The sequence below is a fragment of the Chelonoidis abingdonii genome, chromosome 22 (genome assembly GCF_003597395.2).
Source record: "Chelonoidis abingdonii isolate Lonesome George chromosome 22, CheloAbing_2.0, whole genome shotgun sequence".
NCBI lineage: Eukaryota > Metazoa > Chordata > Testudines > Testudinidae > Chelonoidis > Chelonoidis abingdonii.
In genome coordinates this window covers 7,682,291-7,702,807 of record NC_133790.1, presented here as the reverse complement: position 1 = coordinate 7,702,807, position 20,517 = coordinate 7,682,291, and the positions used below count along the sequence as shown (strand labels likewise).

The following is a 20,517-nucleotide window of genomic DNA, read 5'->3' as shown; positions in this document are numbered from 1 at the left end:
TGTGTTCATTCACATAGATACTTATTAGACTCATCCCATTATGGGGTGGTTGCAACTTCAAAGCACAACAATAGAATTCAGATATTAGTGAGCCCTTAAAGATCTAGAACCCACTGCCTTGAAATTTGCAGTTATATCTCCAGAACGTCCATTATGTTTTGGTAGCTGGAGATCATGCAAACTATATATTAAGGGATCATACGGTTATGTTTTCATGCAAAGCAACACTCCAGCAGAAACATCTATTAAAACTAAATGTTTCTACCCTAGTTCAGCTGTGCTTTGTTAAACAGAACACCTACTCTGAGACTCAAATAGACATCCATCCCACATCAGTCTCGTGTTTTCACTAGTTATTGATAGAAATTAAGAAAGTGAAAAAAATCCAATCATTAAACTTCCTCCAATACTGTTCTTGTATCCCTTTTTCAGGCCTTTGTGTCACACTTGAATCATGTCCGATTAAGAGGCATGGACATATCCACTTACAACTCCTCCTTTGTTATTTAGCTTGGAAATAACTATTGTCCAAAAGCTCTTTTCTTTGCACTTGTAAAGTAAGGACACTACATGACATTTCACACCCATTACTTGCCAACAAAAGTACCTACAACTTCCCAGATATAGTGCCAAAGCTGGAGCTCCAGAAAAGAGGGCAAAGCACTTAACTATTTTTAGCATCGATACACACACACACACAAAAAAAACCAAAAAAACAAAAAAAAAACACCCCACCAAACCTGAATCTTCTTTCCATAATTAAGCTATGAATGAATTACAGAAGATTGGACCTTAAAAATGACATGGACCTTAAACTTTATTCTCTTCTTAAAGTATCTATGGGTATGTCTACAATGCAGCTGGGAGGTGCAATTCCCAGCTTCAGTAGATACACACTTCCTAGATTTGACCAATCTAATACACTAAAAAGAGCAGTGAGGTAGCAGTAGTACAGGTGGCACTAGCACAGATTGACTAGTAACATAGTATTGTCTAGGTTTAGATGACAGAACCAGTAAAATGCCAGCAGCCAATCTCCCCGAGCTCTACTGCTGTTACCACCAATGGAAGTACTATGATGAGAAATTAAGAGAAATATTAGTACAGATATCTTAAGTCTGCCCTGTTGAGTAGAGACATTCTAAGAGGATGCTTTTTAGGTATACAAAACTTACACCAACTTTTCCAGACTTACACCAGCTGCCAAAGGTTCTATCATCTAGTACATGTCAGAACTGTATAAAGGCAGATAATCATCTTTGGAAATTCAAACCATGAGCCATTAGAGCCTAATTTGTCAGCAGGTAACACACAACTGATCGCTCATGGCCAGGTCTGGTGAATGTTGTGAAATAATTGGCCGGGGAGAGAGATAGGGATGCCATAGATACTAGCAGCTATGAGCTACCTTAGGTGTAAGAAAGCTGGGGAGTATGGCCTAAACCCATGGCATTTCCCCTCTCCACTGGATGAAGAGCAGAATTTAAGCTCTTGATCATGAGCACAGGTTACTCTACATATACAGACAGGTAACAGGAATCTTCAATTTTGTTAGAACTGCGGTCTATTAAGTTTCAATGACCCTATTAAATTTGAGGGGCAAAGAAACAAGAATTATCAAATCAAATACAGAAGCTATCTGACAGGAGATCATGATTACCACTATAAAAAAAGTCCCTCCTGCTGTTAATAGCTCACCTTAACCGATCACTCGTTATAGTCTGTATGGTAACACCCATTGTTTCATGTTGTGTGTGTGTGTACACATATTATACATACACATATACACACACACACACACACACACACACACACACCCCCTTCCTACTGTATTTTCCACTGCATGCATCCGATGAAATGAGTTTTAGCCCATGAAAGCTTAAGCTCAAATAAATTTGTTAGTCTAAGGTGCCACAAGTACTCCTGTTCTTTTTGCGGATACAGACTACTCTGAAACCTGTCAGTTTTCAGAGTCAGCAGCTCAATAAATGAATTCTATCTTAGAGAGCAAAATACATGGGTCATCAGACATAAATAAATGCCACATCAGAAAACAAGCCTCCTCACCCCCATCTAATATTTGAAATTGCCAAAAATAAATTTTACTTCATTGTCTAAAGTTAGCTCTTCAAAAGCTTAAATCCATTTCTCCAAGATAGTTTTCTCTGAAATATCCAGAATTTATTTATTTATTTTTAAAAAGACAGGTTTCAGAGTAGCAGCCGTGTTAATCTGTATCCGCAAAAAGAACAGGAGTTCTTGTGGCACCTTAGAGACTAACAACACGAAAGCTCATGCTGAAATAAATTTGTTAGTCTAAGGTGCCACAAGTACTCCTGGTTGGTTTTTATTTATTTATTTATTTATTTTTTAAGTCAGTCAACAATTGCATCTCCATCACCCACAAAACAAAAAAGAAACAAAACACAGAAAGTTTCATGAGAGTTAAGACAGGGCTCCTGCCCAAAGTCTCCAATAGTATTATCTAAAAACTTTAAAGGGCTGAAAGAGAAACTGTTTTTTAAAAATTGATTAAAGACAGATTAACTTAAACATTTAAAGTTTCTTCCAACAAAGAACATAGTGACTACATCCTTACCCAGTACATCTCTTTAAACCCAATACACCCAGGATAGCCTCAAATTTATTCTTATATTTCTATTTTGTGTTGAATTACAATGTTCAAGTATTGGATAATGAATTAAAGCTATTTATTTTTATTCTGCTCTTTTAAAAACCTCAATTTTTTTTTGCAGTTTTTCTGATTGCACAAGTTCATTTACTTATGGAATTTTTCAACCTATCACCAAGTAACAGAAGAAGTTTTGATGTAGGGATTATTGCATTAGGATAGGTTAGTTTTTATTATTTGTGCATATAGGAGTATATTGTAGATTTTTAAACTGTATGAAATTGATAGTTTTGAATAGATGAATCCCCTAGAATTAGATATAGGCACTGAAAAGTGTAAAAAATTTTCATCTTTTTAATTATATTATATAGCATAATCCCTCCATCTTCCAGAGAAAAAGATATCCACCACCAATTAAAGTTTTCTCTGCATTTGAGGAGAATCCTTGTGGGGAAGACAGACGTGGAGGAGAAAGCCAGACTTCAGATGACACGTCCACATACAGAAGTTTCTTCCTACACTGATTTACGCCAAGACAGAAGCAGCTCCTGTGATGAAGCAGGCTGGAGGAAGCAACTTCCATAGCCCTCCTCTCCAGGTAAGACCTTCCTAGATTCTCACTCTTCAGCATACAAGAGTACCTGCAGGACACAGCTCTTTCCATCCTGACCACTGCCTTACTCACAGGGACTATTTCCTTAGCAGGTATGGGAGGTTGGGGGACTGCCACCTTCTTCCAGTGATGCTGCTGCTGCAATGAGCTACTGAAGTCAAGAGCAGGGACTGAAGGGAAGGAGGAAGGTGCCACAATGACTGTCATCATGGAGGTACCCTACACTTTATTTTTAAAGTGGGAGGTCTGTAGGTGTAAAGATACCAACTGCCAAGAACAAGAACTCAGAGGCTCTGATGAGATGACATATTTTAGTGCGAAAAATATTTTAAAGAATTTCTTCACATGAAAGAGCATTTGATTTTATTTTAGAAGGTTTAGATTAGGCAGATGATGCAGAATTTGTAATATTTACTCTGCCACACAGAAGTTAATACATTCACAATTCTGTTCTAACTGACTAGAAACATACTCTAACTTGGTAACAAAGTAGTCCTCTGCACTGGTTCTCATTAAGGACTCCTGTAGAAAACAAGAAGTTTTTTTGCATTGAGTGAATTAAAAAAAAGTCATCTGTAAAATCTTAACTTTTTTTTTTTTTGGAAAAAGTTATTTTTGGTAGAGATTACAGGAAAGTAATTTCATAGAGAAAACAGATCAGAAGGGTTTTTATAGGGGTTTTTTTTTTTTCGGTTAGGAGGTTGTGGTGACAGGCTGATAATGGGCAGGATCTTACAACCTTAACTTTGAAGACTTAGTTTTTCAAAGCAGTGCAGTAGATTTACCCACACATTCCATTAATTTCAATGAACATATCTACTGAACTATGTATGTAAAAATACTAGATATTCACAAGAGTCTTGTTTGTTTAAAAACAGCACAGAAAAGTTTGAATATAGCAGCAATGACAAAACACTTAGAATTTACTAGCTGTTTAGAGTAAATGCCATCATGATGGAGAGTTATTTTAAATCTATTATATGAATGTAAGAGAATTTAATTTTTCTTGGACAATTCTCCTAATGTACAAGTTATTCACAAATCTAAGTCAAAAGGCATTATGTAGGTGCACTGACTTCAGTGCAAGCCTCTTGGGGGTTTAATAGCTTTAAATAAAATCACCACACAAGCGCAACCATTTAAATATATCTAAATGGTTCAAAGAATGCCTCAGTCTTTCAGTATGGAAATCAGTAGGTTTCTGATCTACAGCCTTCAGCTGAGTGCCCATTATACACTTTGGATTTTTTTCTTTGAATTGATTTTGTCATACTTGCTTTTCAGGTGAGTAGTTACTAGCAGAGTCCTTGCGGCAATATATACTGAAAGGAAAAAGCTGGTCTATTAAGGATTCTTCAATAAACAAGTGTATTCTACACATTAGCCTTTTCTATTTCTAAGTTAGACTTGTGCATGCATTCTAGAGCGGGGTAAAACCAAAGCATAAATATGGTTACCTTGCTAACCTCCAGTAAACTTTATTCCCCCATCTTCACTAGATTTAGCGTGTGGAGGTAGGGGTGGGGTGGGGTGGTGTAAACCAACATGAAATATTAGTTTATTCCAATTCAACACCAGAGGAAGAGCTTTTATATTCCCGGTAATTTTTTTTAGGAAAAGAACTCTTTTAGGACTGTAACTTCTTTGTGGCAGGATTTTGGTCTACCTCTATGTACAGTGCCTATACAAACTTAATTAGATACTACTTTAATAAATAAGTTAAAGATCCTAGATTTTGACAAACTTGAACAAAGCTTCCAAAAGAACAAGTACAACATCACTATTTAACATCACTTCAGCTTTTGAGGATGAGAGGAAAAGGTATAAGGAAATGCTCTGCTTCCCGCTGCCAGTGAGTGCAGGGAGGCTGGGGAAGAACACCCCCTGTACTCATCTGCGCCAGGAAGCTGAGCGCCGCAGCCCCAACCCGCTCCACTTTCCTTGCCCCAGCCCCAGCCATGTCGCTTGGAGGAGGATATGGGGGCGGGGGGAGGAGAGGGAGATAAAGAGGAGGTGGAGGTCCCACACTCACCAGCAGCAGTGGAAGTGGAGAAGCCCCTGGCCCCAGCTCGCTCCACTCCGCCAGCTCCCAGCCACGGCTCTCCGCTTCCCGCCACAAGTTAGTATGGGGGGCATCCTTTCCCCAGCCTCCTCGCACTCACTGGCAGTGGGAAGCAGAGCAGTTCCTTACACCTTTTCCTCTCACCCTCGAAGCTGAAGTGATGTTAAATAGTGACGTAGTACCCGTTCTTTTGGAAGCTTTGTTCAAGTTTGCCAAATTCTAGGATCTAGTGGGGGCAAAAGGCATGTCTGGCTTCAAGACTATGCTTGATAAGTTTATGGAGGGGATGGTATGATGGGATTGATTAATTGCCAGAATTAGGCTAAGATCAATTGCCAAATTATCAGCAGGTAAGTATGCCCAGTGGTTTGGGATGGGATGTTAGATGGGATGGGATCTGAGTTACAACAGATAATTCTTTCCTGGGTGCTGGCTGGTGAGTCTTGCCCACATGCTCAGGGTTTAACTGATCACCATATTTGAGGTCGGGAAGGAATTTTCCTCCAGGGCAGACTGGCAGAGGCCATGGAGGTTTTTCGTCTTCCTCTGCAGCATGAGGCACGTGTCACTTGCTGGAGGATTCCCTCTGCAGCATGAGGCACATGTCACTTGCTGGAGGATTCTCTGCAGCTTGAGGTCTTCAAACCACAATTTGAGGATTTCAATAACTCAGACATAGGTTAGGGATTGGTTATAGAAGTGGATGGGTGAGATTGTATGGCTTACATTGTGCAGGAGGTCAGACTAGATGATCATAATGGTCCCTTCTGACCTTAAAGTCTACGAGTCTATAATTCACTGGCAGTGAGAAGCGGAGTGCCGCGGCTGGGAGCTGAAGCGCTGATCCGCCAGAGCACTGCTTTACCGTGTTGTATGCGAACCCGTGTTATATTGGGTCATGTTATTTTGGGGTACAGGTGTATTTAGAAAGATCACTGAATAAGATAAACATACAAACTTAAATTTTAGTATTAATAGTATGCAGATAGCAAATATCTATACAATAAGATTCCAGGATTGGCAGTCTAGAATATAAGAGTCAGTGTGAAGTGACGGAAACTGATACAATCATGATTGAAAGATCTTTGTTCAGAATATCAATAGGCTGAATCACTGAATTCTGCAGTCTGTTAGAGCCCAACTTTTAAGTTCTCAGCCATTTTGACTTCATGAATTATAACTGCATGATGTACTGCTCCAGTAAGCATGGCATAGATATATGCCTAAGAGTCCTAGACCATTGTATATCTGAGGTAACCCCAATCCCCAACTTTGCACTACATCTTATTTGCATGCAACAATTTCATTGGTTGTATGAAAAACTGCATAGATAGTAGTTTACCTAGTCCAACTTCCAAATCTATCCAACTGCATGACCTTTAAGCTACGATATTATGGAGACACCCTGGTGGTGACTCCATAATTAGGTTAAGTTCTAAAACAGTGGTGGGCAACCTGCAGCCCATCAGGGTAATCTGCTGGCAGGTTGCAAGACAGTGTTTACATTGACTGTCTGCAGGTACAGCTGCCCACAGATCCCAATGGCCACGGTTCACCGTTCCAGGCCAATGGGAGCTGCAGGAAGCAGCGCAGGCAGCAGGGAGGTGCTGGACGCTGCTTCCCGCAACTCCCATTGGCTAGGAACAGTGGGATAGAGTGATTAATAAAATGTTCAAGACCACCATAAATTATTTAAACTTAATAGCAATGTTCATGAATGGTTTCTACTATGAACAACCTCTTTCCTAAAGTGCTGAAAGATACATAAAGCAAGTCTATGGCCAAACATAACCATAAAGTATTCTGTGTTGTGTGTTTAACATTTCTGTAGCTTCCATTTTAGCTTTGGATCAACACTTCATGTTAGAATTCACACGTTGATTTTGGTTCTGAATAACTTCATGTTAACATTGTACTTTTGGTAAATTCCTATACTACTTATAAAATCTGTACTGTACAAACATCATCTGCTTCTACTAATCAAAAGCCTAAAGAGTCTGAGGTTTGGTATTATAAAAATATGTTTGCTTACCTGCCACACACCCACAATTGCATTAGCTACTAATATAAGTAAGATTACAAAAGGTTCTACAAATGCTGTGATTGTTTCTTCACCTTCTTCAAACCAGGCCAAAACCTGTAAGAGAAATCACAGTTAAGGTAATACAACAGATACACCAATATTACACAATACACGGAGTTGTAGAATTTTTACAGAAATATCTATACTGTTATCACTAGGGCTGTCGATTAACTCATGATTAACACAAAAAAATTAATTCATTTTTTTAAAAAATAATCTTAATTGCTGTTTTAATTGCATTGCTAAACAATGAACAATTGAAATATATTAAATATTTTCAGATGTTTTTCTACATTTTCAAATACATTGATTTAAATTACAACACAGAATACAAAGTATACAGTGCACATTTTATATTATTTTTATTCCAAATATTTACTCTGTAAAAGTGATAAAAGAAATAGTATTTTTCAAATCACCTCATACAAGTACTGTAATGCAATCTCTATCACGAAAGTGCAACTTACAAATGCAGATTTTTTTGGTTACATAACTGCACTCAAAAACAAAATGTAAAACTTTAGGGCCTACAAGTCCACCCAGTCCTACATTTTGTTCAGCCAATCGCTAAAACAAATGTTTGTTTACATTTACAGGAGATAATGTTGCCTACTTCTTTCTTATGATGCCACCTGAAAGTGAGAAAAGGCATTCATGTGGCACTTTGGCAGCAGGCATTGCAAGATATTCACATATTTAAAAACATTACTGCAACTTCATATTTATAATACGATTGGACTTTTTTCCTGGCTGGTCACTGGTTTGTATTCTGGTACAGAACCATGCCATCAAATAGCAATATCAACAAATGGTAGTCTCCCCGCTTTGTCAATATCAGTTTGTGGTGGGGATTTTCTACAAATACTTATTCTACAAAGTGAAATGCCTCTCTTCCCCATTTTAAAAAAAGGGACTGCACAAAAGGTGATGAAGATGAATTTAATTAAAAACTTGAACTATAAAATTGAAGAGAGTTGAAAAAGCAACATGCCTGCCAATGTTCCAATTTTTTACATCTATGTGCAGAATGAATTTGTTATGTGCACCAATATGGTGGGGATGTGTGGTGGAGGTGGGGATGAGGGGTTCAGTGTGTAGGAGGGGGATGGAGAAGAGAGTTGGGCTGTGTGGGGGGCAAGGGCTCCAGCTGTGGGTGCGGGCTCTGGGCTGGGATCAGGGGAGAGGCCCTTGATAGCCTGCTGCACAGCTGTGTAGTTTAGAGGGAACTTAGATGCCTGCCTATAGTGCTCCTCTTAAGCGTTCCAGTCAGGGTACCCAACAGTCACATTAAAATGGCAGATCACGAAAGCAAAAAATTCCTAATTAGAAAATGAGGTGGGAGCTAAATCAACTTGAGAGGTTTATGTAAAGATCTAACAATGCAGCTTTTTCCTCAGTTCAGCTTTAATTACATTCCCAAGCAGGAGAACAAGGCACCTAATGATTCTATACTTGTAAGGCTTCAAATGAAGTTTGGGGATTCTTTAGACTTTTGTTATTTACCAGTCTCAAGCACTTCAGGTACATATGGAAAAGGCCTATTCATTGAATAAGTTCAGGCAAAAATTCTGCAATAACTGAGGAGACAATCTAATTCTTTAGTCAACACGTTGAGTAACAGGAAGCCTGTTAAGTGACAATAAATGGGAACAATGTGTAGAAATAATTAGTGCCAGTAGTCAGGCAACACAATTATGAGTCACTGACCAACTCAGAAGCACCTTACCAAGTAGGCCAAAAAGCAAACAATTACTAAAGACACCATCATTCCGCTAGCATGCTGCCCTAGAACTATTGCTCAATTGTGAAACACTCCAGGATGTTAAAAAAGTATGAAGGATCAACAGCACGAGAGCCGTGAACAGAAACAATCTGAACCACCAAGCAAGACCAATATGAGAGCACATTTTATTAGGATAGAGGAAATGTCCAATATTGTGACTGGCAAGGCAGAATTGTGTAGGCTGCAGTTTGGACAGAACTTTAGTGTTTTTAACCACTATGTTGTTCAAGCTCTTTTTACAGACAGCCTCCGCTACTGTTACAAACAGTGGAACTGCAACAGTTGTTAGTTACATCTTATTATCCTCATGTATATGAGGCCAGTATGTGGCCCTGGTAAAGCCACTTAGCATCTGTGTCAGTCTCCACCATATGCACGATGGAAAAATACATCTGAGGTCCTATGAGGAATAGTTAATCCTGCTTTGAAGATATAAAGCACTGACAATGCAAGCATTTTCCAATATTCATATCAGCATATTAGATAAGCCACACGGAGATCTGGCTGTCTCAGGAAGAACCAAAATAATGCTGTAAGGGAAACTTCTAAGTTTATGATTATGGTATCAGTACACCTGTGCTCAATAGTATCAAGTATCTAAGACAGTGGTTCTCAAATTTATTTGATTGGCAGCCCCTTTTTTGTGTCTGTAGTAGTTTACACAGCCCTGCCACACAAGTACATATATTGATTTAAAAACAAAACAAAACACCACACACCTTGCAACTCTCATTGACTATTAACAACAGAAAGGCATTGATTCAAACAAAGCCAATGATCCATTGTAATAAAAGCAAAAGCAAAACCACAATCGTGGCCAATGCTTACAATTAAATGTGCACACCATGTTGTAGCAAACAGATTAACGTACAGATGGCAATGACTTTGTATAATGCTGTGCAAGCTTAACAGAAATCCATCAAAATGCAAAGTGCAATCTAGAGTCATATGCACAACACCTTCAGAGGACCTGATATGTCTGGAGGAAGGCCTACTCCAACCTCTGCTCTAAGAGACCAGCTGAAATTCAGACAGAGATCTTAAGAGAGCAAGTGTGACAGCTTGTTTCAAGTCTTAACCACAGGTGTACTGATACCATAAGTCAAGCCGACAGCCAGATCAAAATCCTTCGGATGTTTTAGAAGCTCAACAACTGCAGTTCCCAAAACACAGACCTTTCAAAAACATTTGACAAGGGCAAAATGTAAGTGATCCTATTAATTCTAACTACAATTAGCAAGAGACTTTTGTTAGCAAGGAATAATTACTGGGGTCTAAAAACGAGAGACTTTTGCTATGTTAAGATGCTCTACTGACTGTATCCATAAAAAGTTAAAACAGGAGTCATCCAATTGCAAGTGTCTGATTTCTTTTGTCACAATAGGTTATGGGAGATTGTCAAAGTAACTTTATGTACATTTGATGGAACAACTGTATAGTAGCCTAGATTTAATACGCACTATCAAGTGATCAGGGATGAACAGATAAATAACGTATTAGTTTTTTAAACATTACCAACATCTTTTTTGCTTTACTAAAAGAGAGGAACAACAGAAACCAAAGTTTGGTAAGTAACAGAATCTATAATTAATTATTACTTGTTTTATTTTATTGCCCAAGGGTCCTAATTACGGACCAGGACACCTTTGTGCTAGGCACTGTACAAATGCCTTGCTATAGTGGCAAACAGTTCCATCAGCAAAGCTCAGGATCTTACAATATACTAAACAAAAAAGACAAGAAGGGTCCAGTGATATAATGACCCTCACTGCTAGAAATCTGGTAATCAAATCATTGTAGCATAACAATGAACATGATTAAGATCAACCACCATGGCATTGTTTTGAGACGATACTTTTGATAAAATTAAATTAAAAAAAATTCTGTATACCTAAGAGGCTAAAAAGCAAAGAAAAGCAGTATGTGCTTTTGCATTTTTTTGTTTTAAGTGGAAAGGAAGTCCTAAGGGAAATATCTAATACACATACTGCCCTGACACCTGAAAAGTGAGAACAAATCTAGAGGGCAACTCTGATTCAACGTTTCATTTGATTGCTCAAACCATATTTAATTGGTTTGAACTGTTGGCAGAAACCTCTTAAGCAAAGTTTAACAAGGATGGGGCCATGGGACTTTTTAAAGTAGAAATATACACAAAGACTAAAAATTACACATGCCATGATGAGCAAAGAGTGCTTGTGGCTCAAGGTGACTAAGAGAAGCAGAGGATGCTCAAGTAAGTCAGCCAGCAATAAATTGAATGGTCATGAAAACAGTTAGAAAACCCAGAATTAAATTAATAATGCTATGCAACTATTTATACTCCTAAAAATCCCCACTGTTTCAATAATTTTTATACCAGAGCACATATGATTGTCTCAAATGACTAGTCTATTAGGAAAGATGGAAGGAACAGCATTCTGAAGACAACAAAAATAGAATACAGTATACAAAGAGTGGAAGTTCTGGGATGAAATCCATTGCTCGGGAGATTATACCTACTGATCCATTAGACAAACTGGATTCTGTTCTCAGTGGCCAAGAGGCAAGTTTTTTACTTGAGAATGGCAGCTTAGAGGCAAAATATGAAAATCAAATGTTATCCTACCGATAAAAGGTCAGATCAATTAAACTGGGCTCCTTTTACCTGTGCAATGTTCCTGAAATAAAAAGCTTGTTCTCCCAGGCCATTTAGATTTTTAACATTTACTATAGTTTGGACAAACCAACAGTGCCTGATTACCATTATCCTTTTTGTATTTCTCTAAAGTACAGTTTAGACTCTTAAAAATGCATGATTTGATTCAAATGTGTATTTTACTGAATAGGACATGTTTAATTTAAAATCAAACAAATAAAATATCCCTTTTTAATAGTCTCAACAAGAAATTATTCCACGCACAAAGGAATTACCAGAGATAAAGATTCTTTCATATCTCCCAAATTTAGTTCTGTCACTCATGAGATCAAAACTCTCCTTGCTAATTGTTACTGAAAAATAAAACTCAGTGATGATTATAAAAGGGAAATTGAGAAGTTTTACTGAGTTACTAGAGGTAGTTGCAGTCTGTTATGTGCTGCCCCATGTTTCTGAATATACAATTGCTTTGCTATATACTTAAATGGTAGCAGAAACAAAAACAGAAGCATCTGGCAATTTAAGTTCTTACCCAGCTACAGCACCCTACTACAAGGCAACATTTTTAAAAGCTACATAAATTACTTAAATCTCTGTGATTTTTCCCCATCAGATGATATCTTAGGTGACACTGCATAATCTGAATTTTGCTGACAGCATGCTAATGTAATATACCAACACTATCCCTATCTTATGCAACATGTAGTCATTACTATTCCAGATCTAACAGTTAACTTGTTCTCAGGATGTCTTAGGACAACCCTAAAGTCCTTGCACAGAAAATTCTTATTTACTTCAATGGTGCAGTTTTGCATGCTTGAGGACTGAAAGATAAGTCTATACATGGGCCTGATTGGTATGTATAAGGAACATCTTTATTGGGCTACATTCACAACAATATATAATTTAATCTAACCTTGTACCAAGTAAGTTTCCAGAGCACCCACTTGTAATTCTGATTTGGTATAAAGGGGCTAGTAGCAGTATTAGTAAATAAGGCTGGTTTCACGATCATCTAATTTAGGCAACCAGTTATAAATACTTTCCCTAAACTACACTGTGTCCGGTATGAAAAACTATCACAATTCATTAGGAAAACATTAAAGTTGAATGGTGAAGTACAAGACTCAGGAAGTGCTAAAGTTGGGGTTGTGTAGATTACATTAACTCTGCTCTCTTGCATGTATACATGCATTATAACACACCAAGAGATCAAACATTTTTCTACAATATTAGATACACATTTAGCACACTGAACAGCACTGAGTACTTATCTGTGTATGTCAGTCTATTAGAGTCATTTAGATGACATTACACAGTAAACCAGTCTTGTACAAAATATTATAGATTAAATACACAAGAAAATAACTTGGCTGTAAATTCTTGCTAAACTAGCTCATCCTCTGAATTGCAACCATGACAGAACTAACTAAGGCACTGGTGCTGCCCACATGGATCCCTGTGAAGTCCTACAGATTCTGATAAGACATTCTGGGAAGGGTCTATGCCTAAAGATTCCTTTATAGGATCAGGCGTATAAATTAAAATTTTCTCCTCTCCAAGACGTATTTTAAGTCATTAGAGATACACTGGAGGAATACGGACAATGAAAATGGTCTATGAATACAAGAATGAAATGTTACAAAAGTATGTGTATCTAAGGCTGCAGAACAGCAATTCTCTGGCTTTGAGATCTAGCATACCACATATACAACTCAGTAAGTACTTGGCGTACCATTTCAGTAATTTAAATCAGTACAGATATAATGAGTTATGATGTCAGTACTATACAGCAGCCTGTGTACTACCTGACTGCAGCCTACATACTACCAGTCAATATACAAACTACAATTTGAGAACCACTAATATTACTGCATGATATATAAGAAAAAGGTATGTAATACCTTGCCTCTGCATCTTTAGGCAGGTGCGTCATGTGCAAGCTTAACTTTCAATTCCCTACTTGAGTGCTTACACATGCAACCTTAACATAAAGAGTTTTAAAATGGAATGTATGCATGCACATCTATGTGCATATATAATATACACTCCAAAGAACTACCATGCAAGGTCCACCCCAGGTAACTTTAGGAATTGTGCAGTTTTTAACCTTACAAGATGAGCAGTGAATGAACAAAGACCTCTCTGGAGCTCTGCCACAATTAAAACATGCCATCATTAAGGTTTACACTGCACAAATAATTCAGCTAGGCACACATGTCCTGCCAGGCCTCCTTGAAGGCACAGTGTGATTTTCAGAGACAACTCCCAACCCAAAACCCATTTTCCACCAGAACACTCAAACGCACTTCACAATCAGGACTATTTCCATGCCCAATTCCAACACTCAGTCTCTAAGGTGATTCAGCACTAATGCAATTCAAACAAGAATCTTCAGATTTAAAACTAAACAACAACTGTCTTTGCAAAGTATATTCCCCTCTTCCCTCACACATTTACTCAAAGGCATTAAAGGATTTTGTTACAAAAACTTTCTGAACATTTAATTTTTGGACAGAGACTAGGTTCATAAAATTTCAGCTGAGGTGAAAGTTTCAGAAAGTTACAAACTGAAAACAAGGATTAGAACAGTAGATATTATGCAATCTTCACTTTACTTATTGCTACTGCTATACAAGGCATTATGTTATCCAAGCACTACAGTCGTAACAGTCTCCCAGATCAACAAGATTATAGAAAATATTTTAGGGTCACTGAGAACACACAATCAAAGTTTGTGCAATTTGGTTCTGATCTTACTCCTGCTGAAGTTCATTAGTTTCAAAAGAAACCCCAAAGTGCTGCCAAAGACTCAACTATACATAACCAAGGCTTCTGATTTTCAGTTTTAACTGAAAGATGCTGCTAAAGCATCCCTAACACAAGAAACAAATTTGTGTTTACCCAATAAACGTTGGAAAAAAACACCAGAAATGGTTCCTTGTATCTAAGGGCTTGCTTACATGGAGCAGAAATGCAGACTACAAAGGTGTGATTTCTAAAGCATATGACTGTGTTGCATATTAATTGGTTCATATGGACTCTCCTTGTGCGCATTAGAAGTTCCTAAGCGCGTTTTAAAGTAGTGGTGTTTGATACAGTATTATGTTAAGGAGCAATATGGAAAAATCACGAAGAGATTACTCATCCCAGTATTGTATATGCAAAGAGAGCCTCTCAAAAATCCAATTTTTGGAGATAAGTATAGCTCAAAAATTGCTAACAACCCCCCACACCCAAAATTATACTACATCCCAAAAATCAAAGCCCTTCACATTAACTTAAGACCAAAGCAACCCTGATGCACCTAATTTTAAAAACTAAAAATCAATTAATATGCTCTGTGTACACTCCTTGTAACCTAAAAAACATCTGGTGATTTTCGCATATTATTGTAGAGTGGTTGTCGTAGTATTACAAAGTCTCATCAGCTTTTCAAGACTTAGCCCATCCAGTTATCAATGATTACACATTATAAATTGTGCTAAATCATCCTCACGATACAGCAATCCAATGCTAAAGGTTCATTTCACCTCAACTGTATACACAATTTATCTTTCCCCATAACATTTAAGTTTCCCAGGGTGGCAGTTATGGGCCACAAGCTTCACAGCTGCTATATACTTGAAAATGAGTGCTTTCAGAACTAATATTGGAGTTTAAATTATGTCGATCACCTTGAATATTTTATAGAAACAAATGTATTTCTAAATTTGTACGAACTTAGCACAGTTGCATGAAAGCTACCAGAACTCAATGAAAGACTAATACAGCCTTTATAAAGAGTAAATGTCAAGCCACGAGTGAAAAAACAGAAGAAATTACAAGTTATCTTTGATCCTAATACAAAACCCAAAAGCAAACAGAAACAAAACAAGAGTGAACTGCTCATAGAGTAAATGCAATAAAAATTACTAGGAGTATTTCTATTTTAGCTATTGATTTTCAGGCCCGGGCTTAACATGTTTTCCAATAAGGAGGATAAGTATTATCCCTGTTTTTAAGGTTGAGGAAACTTGAGGCATAGAAAACTGAAATGACTTGCCCAAGGTCCGAGCAGCTCAGTGGCAGTCAGGAGAGAACCCAGATATCCCAGTATTTTACCCTGTATTACACTGACTGCCTAATTTAGCAGAATAATTTCAGCAAACTGGAAAATGGAGATTAGTCTAATTGTTTAATAATTTCAGTAAACATACTAGCAAAGTACATTTGGCCATGTATATTATTTGACTTGTGTCAGTTTAGCACACTGTTGAATATGGACTGAGCTCACTAGACAATTTCTTATTTGCTGAATTTGATCTTTAGCTTCACCCATTTGGTTGGAAATGAAGTGGCATGTAAATTTCTAGAAGTAGTAATTCATGCACTACAAAATTCCACTACCCTTTATTACTATCATTCTTTCCTTCTCTACCCTCATGAAGGATGCAACTTTCAGACCTTTTACGAAACTACCCCCCATCGAAAAACTACACGTTAACCCATTTCTCAAAATTGCTACTGCCAGCCATGTTTTCTCCATGGAAATATCAAAGTGACTAGAATGTGTCTGTCTCCATAGGCAAGCTCAATGCCAATCCTTGGCCAGCTAGCAATTATATACACACATACCAAAACTGAGGCCCTCTTCTTTGAAACTGTGTGTCAGTTTTGTGATAGCAGAAGCAGTCACTGGCCCAGAATCAACAACTCAGTATACTGCATTAGGCACAACATGGGATAACCATCCTCTTTTTTATTTTAAATAGTCTTAATTTAATATCGATCATTAGCTTCAGTCTATATTCATGATTAGCTGAACTTTGGCAGAGGAATAGAACACTAGAAATCAGCCCAAAATCCACTTTTTTATTCTTTTAGCTTATAAAAGACTAACACCTGTTTTTCTGGTCACAGAGTTATACTACAATTCTTTAGGTGGAAGTAAAAGTCTATTTGGTAGACTTCACTAACAATCTCTAATGTTTTGCGCTTTTTTTTTTTTTTAAATAAATAGAAACCAATCATTCTATTCCTCAACTTGTCAAAAAAACAAAACAAACAAAAAAAAACAACACACACATATGCAGACTCATCACCTTCCTCCAGCACTTAGCCTTCAATTCATTTCTCCAGTTCCTTAGCAACCATATACCCCATACATACTGCAAAAAAACAAAAACAAAAAACAAAACACTATCCAATTAAACATACATTCAAAACAAAACAAAACCCAGGGTCATTTAGTGCTTCTTGTCCTTTCAATCCTGTATGCAAGACGAGGGGTCCACTTTACAAAAAGACTATCCAAAGGTCAGTTACCAAATTTGGTCAACAATGGTGCCATCATTGTCGTCATCATTCTTGTCACTGTCAAAAGCAACAACTGTCACCTTGCTATTATCAGGGAGGAAAGGCAACTGAAATATTCCCCATGCAAATTCTATTTACAGTTTGCATTCTATCCAAAAACCTCTTCCAATGATCATCCATTTAGCTTGATAAAGGATTTACTCAAAAGCAAAAAGAATGACCTGTTAAACTCGTAATCGAGGTTGGTTTAAAAAGCCAACAACAAAAAGAAAGGTTGGGAAATCCCATCTCGACTAGGTACACAAAAAATATGATGGATTATATGTATGCTTTTCACAGGTCTGTGTATGTCTAGTTTAAATGTATTCAAGAAAGATTTATATACATGAAGTGAATACGGAAAATTAATGTATAAAACACGCAAAAGTTAATCTTAGCAAGATAACCAATTTAAGACTCAGCATGCAATTTATTTTTCCACATCATAAAAAGAACTAGCGTAAGCAAGAAAATAACTTAATAATCCTGTCCCTCAAAAAAAAAAAAAAAATATATATATATATATATATATATATACACACACACATACATACATACACACATACACACAGTAGCCTCATTTGTTCAATGGGTCCAAAGTCTGAAAAAACAATCATTTTATACTTACAAAAGATATACAAGCTGCCAACAACAAAATTCTAACTAATAAGTCTTCAAACTGTTCAATCACAAGCTCAAGTAAGGATTTTCCTGCAAGATATAAAAGGCAGACATATTGCATCTTAAATATACACAGAAAGATCCAAAGTATGGATAAGAAACATTAGAAGATTGTACACGCTTGCTTACCTTCTTCAGCTGGTAATTCTGCAGGAAGCATAGGTTTTCCCAAGGAGCATGTCAAAAAGAAAAGACTGTTAGATAACTACAGTAGCCACTATAAAGCATCCATCATTAAAGATTATTTCAGAGCTAGCTAAAATGCTACGAAACTAAATTTTACCCAATTTTATATATATATGAAATTCAAATTTTAAGGCAACGCTGAGTAATGAAATTAAAGTGCCTCCTTCCATCAAGAAGAACTGGAATGGGCCTCGCTAATTCCGCGATTTATGTCAAATACATTTTAGCAGCAATCTAGTAAGGTTACAATTCAGCCAAGTCATCACTCATGCCTGCTATGTTACTTCTGGTGCTGCTGCATACAAAGGATCACAGGCTTCAAACGTTTTTCAGACTTCAGCAGAACACTGATTTCACTGTACATTCACTTTACCAAAATATAAGACGTATCTCATCTTTCTATTTAGGAATTGCTGTCTCCCCACCTGCTATTATTTCTCTCCGTAAGCCTGTTCTTCAATACAACGGACACAAAAGAAAAGAAAGCTCTGCCGCGCTGTTTCTGAACAATTTTTTTAAACAAAAAAAAAAAAAAACACAACACACTTTTTATCAAAGTCAAAGAACGACGTTTGGGTGGGACGGTTGGGAATAACGAAGAAAATGAAAGTCAAGTAAATAATAAAAAGGGCACATTAAAAAAGCATGTGCTTTATTTAACGATCGAAGCTTATTTCCCACGAAGGTGAAAGGAAACGGAGGTGGCACCCTCCATGCTGAAGCAACCCCGAGCGCTTAGGGTATAAAAAAACCCCACGAGGTGGAGTTCAAGTCAGCCATCTTCTCTCTCCCTCGCTCCTATTCCGGGTCCTGAGTCAGATGCCGGCTTTGCACACATAGGTTAGGCCTTGCAACAGGGCCCTAAGGAGGATGAGAGGGAGAGAGAGGATCCCAGCACGCAGCAGCATCCCCCCGGCAGCGGCTGGCGTGGGGGTTGCTTCACCTACCGTTGGCGCCCCATCTCTCCTTGAGCTTCTTGACTTGCTCCAGGCTGAGCCCAGTGCTCTCGTTCACGCCGAAATAAGCCAAAACTTCCTCCACCGTCTTGGTGTGAGCGTTCTCCATGGCCGGGCCGGCAAATGGTGTCTCTCCTCCGTTTCCTTCTTCTCAGCAGCAGCAGGAACAGCAGCAGCAAGCCCTCCACTCAGCCCGCTCGGTGCCTCTCTCTCTCCCCCTATGGGTCCCCAACCGCCCCCGGGTGATTATCAGCATAGACCTAGACAACAATAGGGATCCGAGGAGCGCGCCTCTACGGTCACAGCACCTGCACCCCCCTTCGCTCCGTACCGGCGGGGGACTCGCCCCCACCCCGCACGCCCCTGAGGGAACACAACCGCCCCCTTCCTCGCCCTGAGCTAAGCAAGGGGCTCCGCTGCACCTCCTTCTCCGGGAGCCGTTTGGGGGCCACGAGACAAAATCACTCCCTTCTCTCAGACGCCAGGCCAATGCCGAGAGTTACTGCGGGGGGGTGCTAGCGTAACAACCGCCCCCACCGGCACTGTGGGGCGCGCGGGGAAGGAATTGAGCTGTCCCCTTTTCTCCTCAGACGGACAGTAATTGTCCCTTTCGCTGCTACGAGGGGTAATAAGGTAATTTATCACCCCCGCTCTCCTCTGAGGGGTCTGAAATGCCCTGTCTCCTCTAGGGGGCGTAGCTGCCCTGGGGGTCGTTAACTGCCCCCTCTAGGGGAGGGTGGGAGCCGCTCCCGGCGCTCTCCAGCGGGCGGTGTAGCCTAGGCCGCTGTCTCCGGCTAGCCGGTGCTCTGCTTCTCCTGCTCCGTTCCCTCCCCAGCGCGAGCTGAGCCAGCGGCAGCTGCTCTAATAGAATTTATCGGAGGCAGCTCGCCGCTGCCCCTCTCGCGGCCGCAGCATGTGGACGCCGCTCATTGGCAGGGAGCAGGGAGCGGGGAGGAGGGAGCAGCCCCGCCCGCACGAACCCGGATCCGAAACGCCACAAGCAAAGGGGCCCGCCCGCACCGCGACTCTGCGGAGCGCTGTATCCCATGCCGCTGGTAGAAGTATGCGGGCGGGCGCAGGAGAGAGGCCTGCATGGAGAAACGTAATTTGGCCACTGCCCTGGGAGGCGGGAGCAGCCTGCAGTGAGCTGGCGGCCTGTCCCGGCGTGACCCTCAGACAGCTCCCTGCCCTTGCGTGAACCTCATTACGGTCGGGGCGGGTGGAAGACTGTCCTGTCCTAATGCCCAGATAGGACCCGGAGCCCGACACGCGGGGGCTTGTCCTGACAGCCCCACATCACGGGGCGGCCCCTTGTCTTGACCGGCCCCTGTGTTGACAGCCCCCTGCGTCCTGACAGGCTCCCCCCCCCAGCACAGAGCAGGGAGCTGCCTCCTGTTCTGTCAGGATCCCGGCCCGGTGGAGGGGCTTTCCCCTGTTCTGGCTGCCGCACCCCCAGCAGGTTGGGGGGGGGCTCCCCCCATCCTGACAGGATCCCCAGCTTGCATGGAAGGCAACACAGGTGAGAGAAAGGGGACCAGTGGAGCAA

At 39.6% G+C, this 20,517-nt stretch overlaps 1 protein-coding gene across 3 annotated transcripts in view; it reads right to left on the bottom strand.

Annotated features, from left to right (window-relative positions):
* The window catches only part of ATP2A2 (ATPase sarcoplasmic/endoplasmic reticulum Ca2+ transporting 2), an 80,386-nt gene extending 60,552 nt beyond the window's left edge, over positions 1-19,834 (bottom strand). For 2 of the 3 annotated variants that reach the window (XM_075059872.1, XM_075059871.1), the window contains exons 1-4: positions 18,963-19,833; positions 17,959-17,976; positions 17,777-17,859; positions 7,340-7,444 (exon numbers count right to left, since the gene is read on the bottom strand). In XM_075059872.1, coding sequence (XP_074915973.1) covers positions 7,340-7,444; positions 17,777-17,859; positions 17,959-17,976; positions 18,963-19,080 — 324 coding nt within the window. In that variant the 5' untranslated portion in view covers positions 19,081-19,833. Of the gene's footprint in view, positions 1-7,339; positions 7,445-17,776; positions 17,860-17,958; positions 17,977-18,962 lie in introns of all 3 variants that reach the window. The other variant, XM_075059870.1, reaches the window with a different exon arrangement.
* Positions 19,835-20,517: the final 683 nt, after the last annotated feature.